Source organism: Jaculus jaculus, chromosome 10 (genome assembly GCF_020740685.1).
Source record: "Jaculus jaculus isolate mJacJac1 chromosome 10, mJacJac1.mat.Y.cur, whole genome shotgun sequence".
Lineage (NCBI taxonomy): Eukaryota > Metazoa > Chordata > Mammalia > Rodentia > Dipodidae > Jaculus > Jaculus jaculus.
This window is the reverse complement of record NC_059111.1, coordinates 40,965,663-40,982,187: the sequence shown is the minus strand read 5'-3', so window position 1 is coordinate 40,982,187 and position 16,525 is coordinate 40,965,663. Positions and strand designations below refer to the sequence as shown.

The 16,525-nt window shown below is 42.6% G+C and overlaps 1 protein-coding gene and 1 non-coding gene across 2 annotated transcripts in view; both read left to right on the top strand.

The window, feature by feature from the left end:
* Nucleotides 1-6,831: 6,831 nt before the first annotated feature.
* The window catches only part of Mto1 (mitochondrial tRNA translation optimization 1), a 62,345-nt gene continuing 52,651 nt past the window's right edge, over nucleotides 6,832-16,525 (top strand). Inside the window, exons 1-3 of the mRNA XM_004660492.2 lie at nucleotides 6,832-7,118; nucleotides 15,830-16,029; nucleotides 16,109-16,226. Coding sequence (XP_004660549.1) covers nucleotides 6,902-7,118; nucleotides 15,830-16,029; nucleotides 16,109-16,226 — 535 coding nt within the window. The 5' untranslated portion in view covers nucleotides 6,832-6,901. The remainder of the gene's footprint in view (nucleotides 7,119-15,829; nucleotides 16,030-16,108; nucleotides 16,227-16,525) is intronic.
* On the top strand, nucleotides 10,513-10,650 carry LOC123464275. Its single transcript, XR_006639504.1, has one exon. It is a non-coding gene; the product is annotated as a small nucleolar RNA SNORA8 (small nucleolar RNA).

Sequence of the window (16,525 nt, the reverse complement as noted above, 5' to 3'; positions counted from 1 at the left end):
TGGAGTTTATTAAATAAATCATGTTTCCATACACAATTGAATGTTTAAATATAAGATACATATACACTACCATGGGAAAACATCAAAAATTAAAACATTATTATGTAGAAAGAAGCAAAGTACAAGATAGTATAATCACAGCATTATAGACACAAATTAAAAACATTCCTATGTATATAAAAATAGTGTATAAAAGCTGGGTGTGGTGGCGCATGCCTTTAATCCCAGCACTCATGAGGCAGAGGTAGGAGGATCGTTGTGAGTTTGAGGCCACCCTGAGACTACATAGTGAGTTCTAGGTCAGGCTGGGCCAGAGTAAGACCCTACCTTGAAAAAAAAAATAGTGTATAAAAATAGCAACAAAATGTTGACATTCATTGTGAAGTGGAGATAGAACACCTGGCAGAAGTTAATTCTGCAAGTCTTGTATTTTTTTTCAATATTTAAATTATATGTAAAGAATGCTTTGGGGCTGGAGAGATGGCTTAGTGGCTATGCTTGCCTGAAAAGCCAAAGAACCCAGGTTTGATTCTCCAGGACCCCATAAACCAGCATGCATCTGGAGTTCATTTGCAGTGGCTGGAGGCCCTGACACACCCATTCCTTCTATCTTTCTCTATTTGCCTCTCTCTCTTTCTCTCTCAAATAAACAAATAGATAAATATTTTTAAAATTAAAAAATAATTTATTTCTTCATTTATGTTTGGTTATTTATGACAAGATCTTATTATGCAGCCTCAGCTGGCCTTGAACCTGAGGCAGTCTTCCTGTCTCTGCCTCCCTGTGCTAGGGTAACAAGCTGTACACCACATCAGGCAAAGAATGTTAATTATTAATAAAAACAACAAAGTTATAAATTATTTTGTTGATTTTACTGACCAGAGCAATAAAATTGTCCTATGGATAGTATCACTACATTATGGGAAACTGAGGCACACATAGTACCAGAGGAAGAGTGGAGAATCAAATTTATTCACGTCAACATGGACTCAGGAAGAACTTCCAAATCCTGAGCAATGAGCTCTGATACAGAGTTTTTATACACAGTATGGCAGACAGTCTGACATCATCTTAAATTCTCCACACATTATTGGTAGGTTAAACTTCTGGGTTACGTGACTGCTTCATGGGCAGGAAATTTCCTTCAGCAGCAAATAAGCTTGCAGAAATGAGGAGGGAGCACAGCTGTATACCTTTTGTTTTTTTCAAAGTAGGGTTTCACTGTAGCTCAGGCTGACCTGGGATTCACTATGTAGTCGCAGGGTGGCCTTGAACTCAAGCGATCCTCCTACCTCTGCCTCCCAAATTCTGGGATTAAAGGTGTGCACCACAACACCCAGCTACACAGCTGTATGGTTTTTTGGGGTTTTTTATTTTGTTTTTTTTTTTTGTTTTTTGTTTTTTGAGGGAGGGTTTCACTCCAGCACAGGCTATCCTAGAATTCACTATGTAGTCTCAGGCTGACCTTGAACTCACAGCAATCCTCAAACCTCTGCCTCCCAAGTGCTGGGATTAAAGAAGCAAAACAACCTGCAAGCCTGATCTCCCTCAAGTAGCCAACCCCCATTTAAAAAAGAAAGAAAGAAAGAAAGAAAGAAAGAAAGAAAGAAAGAAAGAAAGAAAGAAAGAAAGAAAGAAAGAGAGAAAGAACTAGTGTGGAATGGTGATGAAAGAGAAATAGGAGAAAGCTAGCTTCTTTTAGGCAGTTTCAGTTCGAAATTGAGGCCAAGAGAACTAGGAGATACCATCCCTCCTTGGCAGCAGTGGAACTTTTGGCAGAATGGAACTCAGGTCTGATGGAGACTCATTTACAACTTGCTACAGTATTCCTTGCTGCCCATAGTCTAGCATACTACCTAGGTGCACTGCCCTCTAGTGTTTGCCCCCCAAATCCACAAACCAATTAGGTCTTCCCTCTACATATCTGGATCTGACAAAAGAACATGTTTTCTGGACTAGAGAGATTGCTCAGTGGTAACAGTGCTTGCCTGCAACCCATATTCAATTCCCCAGTGCTCACATAAAGCCAGCTGCTCAGTGGCACATATGTCTGGGAGTTCATTTGCAGAGGCTGGAAGCCCTGGCATGTCCATTCTTTTTTTTAATAACTTATTTATTTATTTATTTATTTATTTATTTATTTATTTATTTATTTATTTGAGACAGAGAAAGGGAGAGAGAATGGGCGCACCAGGGCCCCTAGCCACTGCAAACAAACTCCAGATGCATAAACCACCACGTGCATCTGGCTTATGGGGGCCTGGAGAATCAAACTTGGTTCCTTAGGCTTCGCAGGCAAGTGCCTTAACTGCTAAACCATGTCTCTAGCCCTTTTTTTTTTGCTTTTTCAAGGTAGGGTCTCACTGTAGCCCAGGCTGACCTGGAATTCACTATGGAGTATCAGAGTGGCCTCGAACTCATGGCAATCCTCCTACCTCTGCCTCCCTAGTGCTGGGATTAAAGGCATGCGCCACCACGCCTGGCCCTTTTTTTTTTTTAAATAAATTTATTTATTTATTTATGTCCATTCTTTCTCCCCCTCCCTCCCTCCCTCCCTCCCTCCCTTCCTCTCTCTCTCTCTCTCTCTCTCTCTCTCTCTCTCTCTCTCTCTCTGCTGCTGCTTATGAATAAATAAATAAATAAATACTTTTTTTTTAAAGTGCTGGAGCTGGGCATGGTGGCACACGCCTTTAATCCCAGCACTTGGGAGGCAGAGGTAGGAGGATCACTGTCAGTTGGAGGCCACCCTGAGAATACAGAGCGAATTCCAGATCAGCCTGGGCTAGAGTGAGACACTACCTCAAAAAGAAAAACAAAACAAAACAAAAGGGCTGGAGGGATGGCTTAGTGGTTGAGGCACTTGCCTGCAAAGCCTAACAACCTGGGTTCAATTTCCTAGTGTCCATGTAAAGCTGGATGCAGTGGTGCATACATCTTGAGTTCATTTGCAGTGGCTGGAGACCCTGGTGTGCCCATTCATTCTTTTCTCTCTCCCTCTCCCCCCCCCCTGCTTACAAACAAATAATTTTTAAAATGTGGGGGGGGGGGCGGTGCTGGAGAGATGGCTTAGTGGTTAAGGCACTTTCCTGCAAAGCCAAAGGACCTCGATTCGATTCCCTAGTTCCCACATAAGCCAGATGCACGAGGTGGCATATGCGTCTGAAGTTCGCTCGCAGGGCCCTGGCATGCCCATTCTCTCTCTCTCTCTTCTTCCTTCCCTCTCTCAAATAAATAAATATAAAATATTTTAATTTAAAAAAAAAGAAAAATGCGGGGGGGGGGAGCATATTTCCAAGGCAGGATCTCACTCTAGCCCAGGCTGACCTGGAAGTCATAGTGATCTTCCTACCTCTGCCTCCCAAATTCTGGGATTAAAGGTGTACACTACCACACCTAGCTAAATATATATATATATATATTTGGTTTCTCGAGGTAGGGTCTCACTCTGGTCCAGGCTGACCTGGAATTAACTCTGTAGTCTCAGGGTGGCCTTGAACTCACGGCGATCCTCCTACCTCTGACTCCCGAGTGCTGGGATTAAAGGCGTGCGCCACCACGCCCCGCTTAAAAATATTTTTTAAAAAGGGCTGGAGAGGTAGCATAGCATTTAATGTGCTTGCCTGCAAAGCCAAATACCTGGGTTCAATTTCCCAGTACCCACGTAAAGCCAGATGCAGTGTCACATACATCTTGTGTTTATTTGAAGTGGCTAAAGGCCCTGTTGAGCCCATTTTTTCTCTCTCTCTTTACTTAAAAATAAATAAATAAATAAATATATTTTTTAAAAAGAATACATTTTCTATACTATAAAAGCTTTGGTCTTCTTCCTGTCACACTACCTATCTGCCTCTTCTCATTCTGTCCACAGAGAGACACATGAGTGTGGCCTCTCCTCCTGCTAGGTGTGTGGAGAGGAGAATGTAATACTGTTTGTTAGTCTGGGGGATCTTTTCTGCTTGCCTCTGCTTTATAATTTGGGGTAATTTCTCACTTTAATTATTTTCTCTGGTCTCTGAATCTACCATGTGTGTATTTTCCTTACACTCCAGATCTACCACATGGATGCTTTCAAACTCTATACCTGTTACCTGTGTAACTTCTCTAAACTTAGGATAGCCATAGGTATAACTCTCTTTACTACTCATTCATTGCTCATCTAAATTTCTTGGTCTCTGCTTTGATATTTTCTCAGTTATTCTTCCTTAAGCTCCCACCAGTGGACCTCTTAACTTCCTTCTATCAGGAAGCACAAGGAGGATGCTATATATGTTTCTTCTAAGTCTCCCAATATATACATCTAAGTTCTATTTCCCACATGATCATGGCTCTACTCCAATCTTTCCTTGAAAGCCTCAATTTCTTTTAAATGACCTTTATGAACTATCCTCCACATGCTTGTGGCTCTATTCCAGTCTTTCCTTAAAAGTCTCAATTTCTCTTGTTTTTGTTTTTCAAGGTAGGGTCTCACTCTAGCCCAGACTGAGCTGGTACTCACTCTATAATCCCAGGCTGGCCTTGAACTCACAGTGATCCTTCTACCTCTGACTCCTGAGTGCTGGGATTCAAGCCATGTGCCACCACACCCAGCTAAAAACCTCAATTTCTCTTAAATGAGCTTTATGAACTATGCAGTATTTGCCACCTGTGTGCAGTAGTTTCCCACTTCCCATGTGACTCTGTTCTAGCCTTCCTCCTATATTCCAATTTCCCTTAAGTAAACCCCACAATTTGTTATTTCTCCCTAAATAAACTTAATTATTCATAATTTATCCTTCTTGAGTTTTTTTTAACCAAGACTTTGTTAACATAGAACAAGACACAAATTTGGGTCCACAAACTTGGGAGACCCTTTCTGAGCCCCCAAATCCTGCATCAGTGGCACACGCCTTTAATCTCAGCACTCAAGAGACAGAGGTAGGAGGGTTGCCATGAGTTCAATTGGGACTACACAGTGAGTTCCAAGTCAGCCTAAGATAAACTGAAAGCCTACCTCAAAACAAAACAAAACAAAACACCCAAAACTAAATCTGGAGATGGGCTTCTTAAACCACCTCTTGCCTCCCTGGGCAAGAGCTCCACCTTCCCTCCTTCTCTTATGTTCTAGGCTTAAGCCTCCCTTCTCTTCTCCCTCATAGAGCTTTAAGCTACAATAAAATCTTTCTGAACCTTACCCTCTGGTCTGTTGATTTCATGCTTCTAATTGTGTAGAAGGAACCCAAAATTCCTATATCACTTGCAGCTCTCATGACAGAAGGAGCAGCTTAGCAGCAACAGTTTTTGACTGTCTAACTCACAGCATAGGAGAAGCAAGTCAGGGCATGGTGGTGTACACCTTTAATCCCAGCACTTGGGAAGCAGAGGTAAGAGGATCACAGTGAGTTCGAGGCCACCCTGAGACTACATAGTGAATTCCAGGCTAGCCTGAACTAGAATGAGACCCTACCTCCAAAAAATATATACATTCATTTATTTCAATTTTTAGTATTTATTTATATGAGAGAGAGAAAGAGAGAAAGAATAGGTGCGCCAGGGTGTCTAGCCACTGCAAATGAACTCCAGACACATGCACAACCCAACTTACGTGGGTACTGGGGTATTGAACTTGGATCCTTAGGCTTCTCAGGCAAGCGCCTTAATCGCTATTCCATCTCTCCCGCTCCCCCTTTATAGTTTTAAATGGCAGATTACATTGAATTCATTTTTGGCTACCTTGCCCAAACGTGACAATGATCCTTGCTGGACTGGGCTGATGGATGAGCAGCACTAGGATAACCTGGGGTAAGTGAGGCTGTGTATGTAAGTGCATATATAAATAATAAATATTTTTGAAAACTAAAAAAAAAAAAAAGGGGGGGCTTAGTGGTTAAGGCGCTTGCCTGCAAAACCTAAGGCCCCAAGTTCAATACCCCAATACACCCTCTTTCTTAAATAAATAAATAAAAATTTTAGGGCCAGGTGTGGTTGCACAGGCCTTTAATCCCAGCACTTGGGAGGCAGGGATTGGTAACTAAGACTACATACTGAATTCCAGGTCAGCCTGGACTAAAGGGAGGCCCTACCTCAAAACAAAACAAAAAAACAAAACAAACAAACAATAAAAACTAGGCATGGTGGCACACACCTTTAATCCCAGCACTCAGGAGGGAGATGTAGGAGGATCACGTAGAGTTCAAGGCCACCCTGAGACTACATAGTGAATTCCAGGTCAGCCTGTGCTAGTGTGAGACCGTACCTAGAAAAACTTAAAAAAAAAGAGAGAGAGAGAGTTACCAATTCCAAAAGTCGGGATATTTAATTACCAACCACTCGATTCCACTAATCGCCAGCATGAATCTTTTTGTTTGTTTTGTTTTATTTATTTATTTAATTTATTGGAATGCCAGTAGGGGTGGGCGCACCAAGGCATCTTGCCGCTGCAAATGGGCTCCAGATGCATGAGTAGTGGGGAATCGAACCCTGGCCCTCGGGCTTTGCAAGCAAGCACCTTCGACTGCTGAGCCATCTCTCCAGCCCCGCTAGCATCTTTCCTCCACAAATGTAATTTGAACACCTTTCAAGACTAACTGTATCTTCACACTCTAATTTTTATAGTCGAATCAGAAAATTCAGAGTATCTAGAACAACTTGATCAAATTTATAGCTCGCAGGTGGCAATCTGGCCGCGCACGAAAGAGAACCCAAGACAAATAGTGAGACACCCCAGCCAGAGGAGGTCACCCCCACTCTGAGCTCCCTGGGAAAGACCGCACACGCTGGCACCGGAAGTCACCTGCTGACGAACCGCCAATCAGCGGGGACGCTGCCCTTAGACGAGTTACGTCCTGACGTAGGCAAGATGGCGGCGCCCTGGCGTGTCACTCGTCCCTAGCTCCTCTTGGGTGTCTGTCGTCTGGGTCCCGGCATGTTCCCCATCCTAGGCTGTGGCCGCCGGCTCGCGGCTTCTCTCAGCCAACACCTCGCGTCCTCGGCCCGGCTCGGCGGAGACAGCGCGGCGCCTCGGACTCCGCACTTCGACGTGGTGGTCATCGGCGGCGGGCATGCGGGGACAGAGGCGGCGGCTGCCGCCGCGCGCTGCGGCTCGCGGACCCTGCTGCTAACACACCGTGTGGACACGATCGGTGAGAGCGCGGGCGGCTCTCGTCGGCTGCCAGCGCCCCCGGCCCGTGTGGGAGCTCCTCTCCTCCGGGCGGCGGACGCGGGAGGGAGCGGCGTCTGGCGAAGGGGGAGCCTCGGTACCGCGCCGCAGCATCTTAGATCGTGGTTGGCTTTCCTTCCGCTGTCTTGTTACTTCAGATAAAGGGGGAAGACACATTTTTCACACACGTTTATTGAGTGGGCGTTTTTGTAATATTTTATTTGTAAGAAGAAAGGATAGGCGCGCCACTGCGAACGAACTCTAGGTGCATGCGCCGCCTGGTGCATCTGGCTTTCACCTTGTGTATTTGGCTTTACTTAGGCACTGGGGAGTGGAATGTGGGTCCTTAGGCTTCGCAGGTGAGTGCTTTAACCGGTGAGCCATCTCTCCAGCCCGATTGTTATGTTTTTTGTTCGTTCTGTGTTTGTGTTGGTATTAGTTTTTCGTTTTGTGTTTAGACTCATGTGGCGCTTGAGGAGGGCCTCTCTTTATGGGTGATAGTTGGGCACTCATAATTTAAAGCAAAACTCATGTAGCAGCATGGTAGGGGCTACCTGAAACATTAGCTTTTATTCTGTTTGTATCGTTTATGTCTGCTGTGCATGTGGATGTGTGTGGCAGTGCGCCTCTTTTCCTCCATCGTTTTATTTACTGAGACAAGCTGTCATTTGAATTGCCAATTAGGCTAGTCTAGTCAGTTTACCCTGAAGATCATGTCTCCACTAGAATTACAGACTCCTCAGGCTCACCCAGCATTTGTCTGATTGCTAGGGATTCGAACTCAAGCTTGCACAGCAAGGGCTAGCTCCCAGCTCCTGAAACATCTTACCAAGGCATGCCTATGCCTATGTCTTGACTTCTTTTTCTTTTTCTTTTTTTCTTTTTCTTTTTCTTTCTTTCTTTCTTTCTTTTTTTTTTTTTTTTTTTTTTTGAGAGAGAGAGAGAAAGAAAACAAGACTAGAGTGAGAGAGAATGGGCGCGCCAGGGCCTCCAGCCACTGCAAAGGAACTCCAGAAGTGTGCGTCACCTTGTGCATCTGGCTTATGTGGGTCCTGTGGAATCCAACCGAGGTCCTTTGGCTTTGCAGGCAAACGCCTTAACCCATCTCTCCAGCCCCTTTCTTCTACTTAGGAATAAACAGTAGTTGGATTATTTATTGTATTTTGTAAAACTTGTGAATAAATCATATTTCTATAAATAAATGCCTTTTAATTTACATTAAGCTCATAATTGTGGGGAAATCCTGTTAACAGTGATTCTTTTGAGGGAGAAGGAGCTATACTATTGTAAAAAAATCACACTTCATATATTTTGATGCTGCATTTTAAGAAAGGTATGGGGCTGGGGAGAGCTTTGCAGTTAAGAGGCTTGTCTGCAAAGTGTAATAATCCCATTTGGTGCCTTGGTAAAGCCAGATGCACAAAGTGGTACATGCATCTGGAGTTTCTTTGCAGTGGCTGGAGGCCCTGGTGTGCCCATTTTCTCCTTGCCCCCTTTTCCCTTCCTTCCTTCCTCCCTCCCTCCCTTTCTCTGCTTGCAAACAAGTAAATATTTTAAAATTTAATTTAATTTAATTTAATTTGGTTTATTTGAGAGAGATAGAAAGGGGGGAGAATGGGCCCGCTAGGGCCTTCAGCTACTGCAAACAAACTCCAGACACATGCTCTGCCTTGTGTATCTGGCTTATGCAGGTCCTGGGGAATTGAACCAGTGAATTCCAGGTCAGCCTGAGCTAGAGTGAAACCCTACCTTGAAACACCCGCCCCCCCCCTCAAAAAAAAATGAAAAAAAAATTTCTTTTTTGGTTTTCCAAGGTAATGTCTCATTCTAGCCCAGGCTAACCTGGAATTCACTATGTCGTCTCAGGGTGGACTCAAACTCATGATCCCCTTACCTCTGCCTTCCAAGTGCTGGGATTAAAGGTGTGCACCACCATGCCTGGTTGAAAAAAAAATTTTTTTTAAGATTTATGTGAAGGTATGCATATATATAGACATTTTTTTCACATAAGGGGAAATAATCACTATAGAGGGGGTTTATTAATTATTTCTATAAATATGGTACTGGAGATTCAACCCAGGGCCTCATACAAGCTAAGCAAGAAGTATATCCTCTAGCCTTTTTTTTAAATTTTTATTAGCATTTTCCATGATTATAAAAAAATCCCATGTTAATTCCCCCCCCCCACACTTTCCCCTTTGAAATTCCATTCTCCATCATATTACCTCCCCATCACAATCATTGTCTTACATATATACAATATCAACCTATTAACTACCCTCCTCCCTTCCTTTCTCTTCCCTTTATGTCTCCTTTTTAACTTACTGGCCTCTGCTACTAAGTATTTTCATTCTCATGCAGAAGCCCAGTCATCTGTATCAAGCCTATTTTTTATTTTGCCATAAGGTCTAACTAAATTTCTCAAGCTGATCTTAGATTTAGCTTGTAGCCCAGGCAGGCCTTGAACTGGGAATCCTCCTGCTTCAGATTCCTTGTTGCTGGGATGACGAAGGAACCATCATATACTGTTGAGGCTTTTTTTTCCCCCCCCAAAGTTTGGTTGGTTGTTTTTGCTTTTTTAAGAGTTTTTTTAAATTTTTTTTATTTTCTTTTTATTTATTTATTTGAGAGCAACAGACACAGAGAGAAAGACAGATAGAGGGGGAGAGAGAGAATGGGCGCGCCAGGGCTTCCAGCCACTGCAAACGAACTCCAGACGCATGTGCCCCCTTGTGCATCTGGCTAACGTGGGACCTGGGGAACCGAGCCTCGAACTGGGGTCCTTAGGCTTCACAGGCAAGCGCTTAACCGCTAAGCCGTCTCTCCAGCCCTGTTTTTGCTTTTTTGAGAGAGAGAGTCTTGCTCTGTAGCCCAAGCCTGAACTTGCTAGGTAGATGAGGCTAGTCTCAAACTTGTGGCAATCCTCTTGCCTTTCCTGTTGAGTACTGGGGGTGGTAGGCATGAGCCGCCATGTCTGGCCCCAAAGTAAATCTTAGCAGGCAGTTCTAATAGCATTTGTTTGATGAAGTTGGGAACCCCATGTTAGGTGCATATATGTTTAGGATTGTAATGTCCTCCTGTTGCACTGTGCCTTTAATCACTATAAAGTGACATTCCTTATCTTTCTTAACTAATGTTGGACTGAAGTCTACCTTGTCAGATATTAAGATAGCAACCTCTGCTTGTTTTCTAGGTCCATTTGCTTGAAACACCGTTTTCCAACCTTTCACCCTAAGACAGTGTCAATCCTTTGTAGAAAGGCGGGTTTCTAGGAGGAAACAAGTTGAAAGATCCTGCTTTTTAACTCAGTCTGCAGACCTATGTCTTTTGGTTGGGGCATTGAGGCCATTGATATTGAGATATTATTGAAAGGTATTTGCACTGCATGGTATCTGCACTCAGCAGTTTATTCCTGCTGATGTGTTCAAAGGACAGTGCGATAGAAATTCAATATCTGGCATCGCTGGTTTTCTTGGCCTTGTGCAGTTAAACCTGGTATTTCTATTGATACAATTTTATAATTTGTTACACTAGAGTTCGAGCTGATAAGCATGACTTTACAACTTTTCTAGGGTGTCAGCAGTTAAGAAGTAGACAGATCAGCTATCTTACATTGGACCCTAAAGTAAATTGCTTCTAGGAATTAGATGTCAGAGATCTCAGAAACTTTGTCATTCAACCAGAGAGAGACTCAGGAAATTATGGTATATGTCCAATTAATTGCTCAACTTAATCAGTTCTTGCAAGTACTGGGCTTCAGCAGAACTAAGGTGACCACAATGGACAATGAAGGAAGCACATGGGAAATCTCTTAAAAGTTTACTGGCTTTTCACATTAAAAAAAAAAAAAAAAAGAAAGGTGTGTATTTATTTTTGCCTTTTTTTTTTTGCTAGTTCTTTTGGTTTTACCTTTGCTTTGTATTAACTAGTATTTGAGTATGGTTTGTTTTTTTCCAGGTTCCTTCTGTGTGTGCTTTTCTTTCTCTTCAGCATGGAGGATCCTTTCAAGTATTTTCTGTAGAGCTGGTTTTGTCTTCAAATATTCCTTTAGCCTGCTTTTGTTGTGGAATGTCCTTATTTCTCTATTTGAGTGGATAGCTTTGCAGGATAAAGTAACCTTGGTTGACAGTTGTTAAATTTCAGAACTTAGAATACATCACTCCAAGCCCTTTTTGCTTTTAAAGTTTATGTTGAGTAATCTGCTGTGATCCTCCGGATGGGCTTGCCTTTGTAGGTAACCTGATTTTTCTCTCTAATTGCTTTCAATATATTTTCTTTGGTTTGTATGTTTGGTAGTTTAATCATATTATGGCGAGGAGAGGTTCTGTCCAGGTTTTGTCTGGTTGGTGTCTTAAAGGATTCCTTTGTCTGCATTGGCATCTCTTTCCTAATTTGGGGGAAGTCTTCTTTGATGACTTTGTTGAAAATGCCTACTATGCCTTTGTAGTGAAATTCTCCTTTCTATAATGCCCTGAATTATTATGTTTGGTCTTTTCATAGTGTTCCGAATAGCTTGAAATTGCCATTCATACTTTCCTATTAGTTTGTCTTTCTCTTTGTTGGACTATATTAGATCTGTCACCTGGTTTTCTAGTTTAGATATTCTGTCCTCTCCTTCATCCATTCTACTGGTGAGATTTTCTACAGAGTTTTTTATTTCATGGACTGTGTTCTTTTTTTTATTTTTTTAATTTTTATTAACATTTTCCATGATTATAAAAAAATATCCCATGGTAATTTCCCTCCCTCCCCCCACCCCGACACTTTCATTGACTGTGTTCTTCATTGCTAGTAATTCTGACTGGTTTTTCTTTATTATTTCTATTTCCTTATTTATGTGTTATTTTGACTTTTTTATTTCATCAAATTGGTTTCCTGTGTCTTTGATTCCTTTAATTTCCTCTTTGACTTCTTTGAGCATATTTATAATCATTCTTTTGATATGTTTCTCAGGTATTTTCTCTAACTCATTCTCACTGGAGGTCATTTCTGATGCATTAATACTTTTTGGTGAATTTATATTGTCTTGAGTTTTGATGTGTCTTGTGTTACAATGTACATATTTTTGCAACTTGGATTAATTTAATGCTTGGATTTTCTAGTTAGCTGAAGTATTATTAGATGTATCAATCAATCTGATGTTATATATCTTCAGGGGAGGAGCTTAATGTGGTAGGTGTGGCTCTGGAAGACTCTCAGAGTATCTACAAAGGTGACCCTAGATGTTAGGTCTCCCTGTTAAGAGAGTATTCAAGTAGGCGAGTGGAACAAAATACAGGCAGATTCTAAAAGTTTTTTTTTTTTAATTGTTTATTTATTTATTTGAGAGCAACAGACAAAAAGAGGCAAACAGACACAGAGAGAGAGAATGGGTGCGCCAGGGCCTCCAGCCACTGCAAACGAACTCCAAACCCGTGCGCCCCCTTGTGCATCTGGCTAATGTGGGTCCTGGGGAGTTGAGCTTTGAACCGGGATCCTTAGGTTTACAGGCAAGCGCTTAACTGCTAAGCCATCTCTCCAGCCCCCAGATTCTAAAATTTAACTAAACAATGTATGCATTCAGTATAAACAGCACAGAGTATTTATGCAAGAAAAGGTATTGCCGGGTGTGGTGGCACATGTCTTTAATCCCAGTACTCGGGAGGCAGAGGTAGGAGGATTGCCGTGAGTTTAAAGCCACCCTGAGACTCCATAGTGAATTCCAGGTCAGCCTGGGCTAGAGTGAGACCCTACCTCAAAAAACAACAACAAAAAGTAGGTATTATGACAGCCAGATCCTCTAACCAAGTCACAGTCCCTTAGGGTGTGTGTTGCCCCACACCCTTAATCCTGTCAACTAGGAGGTTAAGATTTTTGGTCTATTTAGGGTTCCAAGTAAGCTTGTGACCAAGTGGAGCCCTTCCCTAATGAACAACAGAAGAGGGAACAAAGCCACTATAAATCAGGAAGCAACAAATAACAAGCCCAAAATATAGCTTATTTAAGAATGGCAAATCCGACCATCCATCAGATTTAACATATAATTTATCCTGATATGGAAGGTGCAATTAGTACTTCTGATTCAAGCCTATATACCAGGCTGATTTGGTGGGTACTGGTGTAATACCAGTTACCTTTTGGGGTGATTTTGGTGTCAGTTATGCTGCGCTTCTGCATGGGTCCCTGTTTGTTATGCTGTGGATTCAAGTAGGCTGGCTGGATTGCTGCTATGGTTGCTGGGGCTGGGTGCTGTGATCTCCCTTCCCCAGGTGTCTGGTGCTTGCGCTGGCAGTGGGGGAGGGGAGGCTGTGGATGGTGGTTCTAGTTCTCCTGCTGGTGCATGTGATCCTCTCTACCTTGTGATCTGCTCCTCCGTTGGCCACTGTGGTCCTACCGTTATGTTTCTTGAGTTTGTGAGGAGCTTCAGAGTAAGTGGAAAATCCCCTCATCTGCCTTTTCCTATGTCTCAAGCGAGCCTGGCGGCTGTGGCCCTGCCGACCTGGTGCCAACACTGCTGGAGCCGCTTCTGCCTGCCTATGTGGGCTGTAGATGCTCTGGATCTCTCCTATTTCTCTGCTGCCATTGGTAATTTCTTATACACTTCACTTTTTAGTAGAAGAGTGTATTTTGCTGTTTTTGGTTTTTTTTTTTGTGTGGCATTTTTTTTTTTTGGTGTTTTTTTGACTTTTTCTCCCGTAGGCAGCTTTGGCGTGGTTCCATCTTAACAGGAAGTACCAGCAGGCAGTTCTTTTGTTGCCATCACACCCCCTTTCTTTGCAGTGTACTGACCAAACTGACTGTGTATAATAAATAATAAAATACTTAGTGAGAATTGGCAATGTAGCTCATTAGTTTAGCATTTATAAGGCCCAACTTCTGTCTCCAGCACTACACAAAAAAGGTTCATTTACATCTAGGCCTGGTGGCTATAATCCTATCACATAGAATGGAAGTGTGAGAATCAGAAATGCAAGACCATCTCAGCTACATGGTAAATTCAGGACCAGCCTAGAGCCCTGTTTTAAACTACCTCTCAGAAAAATTCAATGAGATTATATACACACACACCTTAAAAATCATGGAAGGGGGGTGCTGGAGAGATGGCTTATGTAAAACTGGGTGCACAAGGTGGTGTAAATGTCTGGAGCTTGTTTGCAGTGGCTAGAGGCCCTGGTGTGTATTCTCTCTGTCTGCCTTTTTATCTCTCAAATAAATACCAATTTTTAGTGTTTAAGTGTGTAGGTCAGAAGAGAACCTGAAGGTGTTTGTGCTCTTCCACCCTCCTTCAGACAGGGTTTCTTGCTGCTATAAATCAAACACCAATATCTGAGTAGTTGGCTCGTTATCTTCAGACTCTGCTGGGTGCTCCTCCTATTGTCTAGGGCCTTGGGTTCACAGACACATGTGCCACTTTGTATCAGGCTTTATGAGGACGCAGGTACATTTGACTGCTGAGCCATCTCCTCAGCCCATAAAAATAAATAAATAAATAAATAAATAAATAAATAAATAAATAAAAATAATGTTTTTATAAAGACAACGCTTGGGCTGGAGAGATGGCTTAATGGTTAAGGCACATGCCTGCAAAGCCTAAGGACCCAGGTTTGATTCTTCAAGGCCCACATAAGCCAGATGCACGTGGTGGCACATGCATCTGGAGTTCATTTGCAGTGGCAGAGGCCCTGATGCACCCATTCCCCCCCGCCAAGTCTCTAATAAATAAATAAATTTTAAAAAATGCTGGGCTGGAGAGATAGTGATTTAGGCGCTTGCCTGCTAAACCCAGGTTTGATTCCCTAGTACCCTCAGATGCACAAAGTAGTGCATGTGTCTGGAGTTCATTTGCAGTGGCTGGAGATCCTGTCACAACTATTCTCCATATATGCCTCTTCCTCACTCAAATAAATAAACCAAATAACTAAAAATAGCCAGGCATAGTGGGGTACACCTTTAAATTAACACCAGTATTCTGGAGGCTGTGGTAGGAGGATCACTGTGAGTTCAAGGCTACCCTCAGACTACATAGTGAATTCCAGGTCAGCCTGGATTAGAGTGAGACCATACCTCAGGAAAACAAATAACAAAAATACAACCCTGCTGGGTGTGGTGGTGCACGCACTAAATTGTAGTACTCAGGAGGCCGAGTTGGGAGCATCACTGTGAGTTCAAGGCCAGCCTGAGACTACATAATGAATTCCAAGTTAACCCAGGCTAGAGTGAAATCATACCTTGAAAAAAATAACCTTAGGGCTGGAGAGATGGCTTAGTGGTTAAGCGCTTGCCTGTGAAGCCTAAGGACCCCGGTTTGAGGCTCGGTTCCCCAGGTCCCACGTTAGCCAGATGCACAAGGGGGCGCACGTGTCTGGAGTTCGCTTGCAGTGGCTAGAAGCCCTGGTGCGCCCATTCTCTCTCTCTCCCTCTATCTGTCCTTCTCTCTGTGTCTGTCGCTCTCAAATAAATAAATAAATAATTAAAAAAATTAAAAAAAAATAACCTTAAATCGAGGTAAGGTTGCAGTCATTGAGTACAAATCGATTCCTTGACAGCTCTTCATCCCATTGGGAGTGTGAAGTTTTCTTTACAGTATAGCATGTGTTTCAGGTTTTCTGTTTTTATCACATGTAATGACTAATCACCTGTCTGAACAGTTCCTTGTGAAATGCTCACTATTTGCAAGCTGCCTATATTTATTTTGTTTATGTCCATTTTCCTTAGGTCAGATGTCCTGTAATCCTTCCTTTGGTGGCATCGGAAAGGGACATTTAATGAGGGAAGTAGATGCCTTGGATGGCCTGTGTTCTCGAATCTGTGACCAGTCTGGTGTACATTACAAAGTCTTAAACCGGCGCAAGGGCCCAGCTGTGTGGGGACTGAGAGCACAGATTGATAGGAAGCTTTATAAACAAAACATGCAGGTGAGGATGGGCCATGGCACAGGAGAGACTGCAGAGATAATTTAGCTGCTGGGTTTCACTGCGTATTTGTTTTTGACAGAAAGAAATCCTGAATACACCGCGGCTTACTGTTCAGGAGGGAGCTGTAGAAGACCTGGTTCTAACCGAAGCAGAGCCTGAACATACTGGGAAATGCCGTGTCAGTGGTGTTGTTTTGGGTATGTATTGGTGAATAATAATAGCATCATATTAAAAAACTCGATGTGATTATTTTCCATAGAGAAAACTATGGAGATTTTTGTTTTTCAAGATGTTACCATCCCAATTTGAGATTTTTTTTTTTTTAATTCTAAAAGTTTTGTTTTCTCTGTTTGAATAAGGAAAACTATATAAATAATGTTTTTGTTTGTTTTGACTATCACATACTTTGTTCAGATTCTGTGTTCATCAGTTCTGTCTATGAAGGACTTGCATAGCCTACATATTTGAGTCTTTTGTTCCTGAGCCTCTTATTATA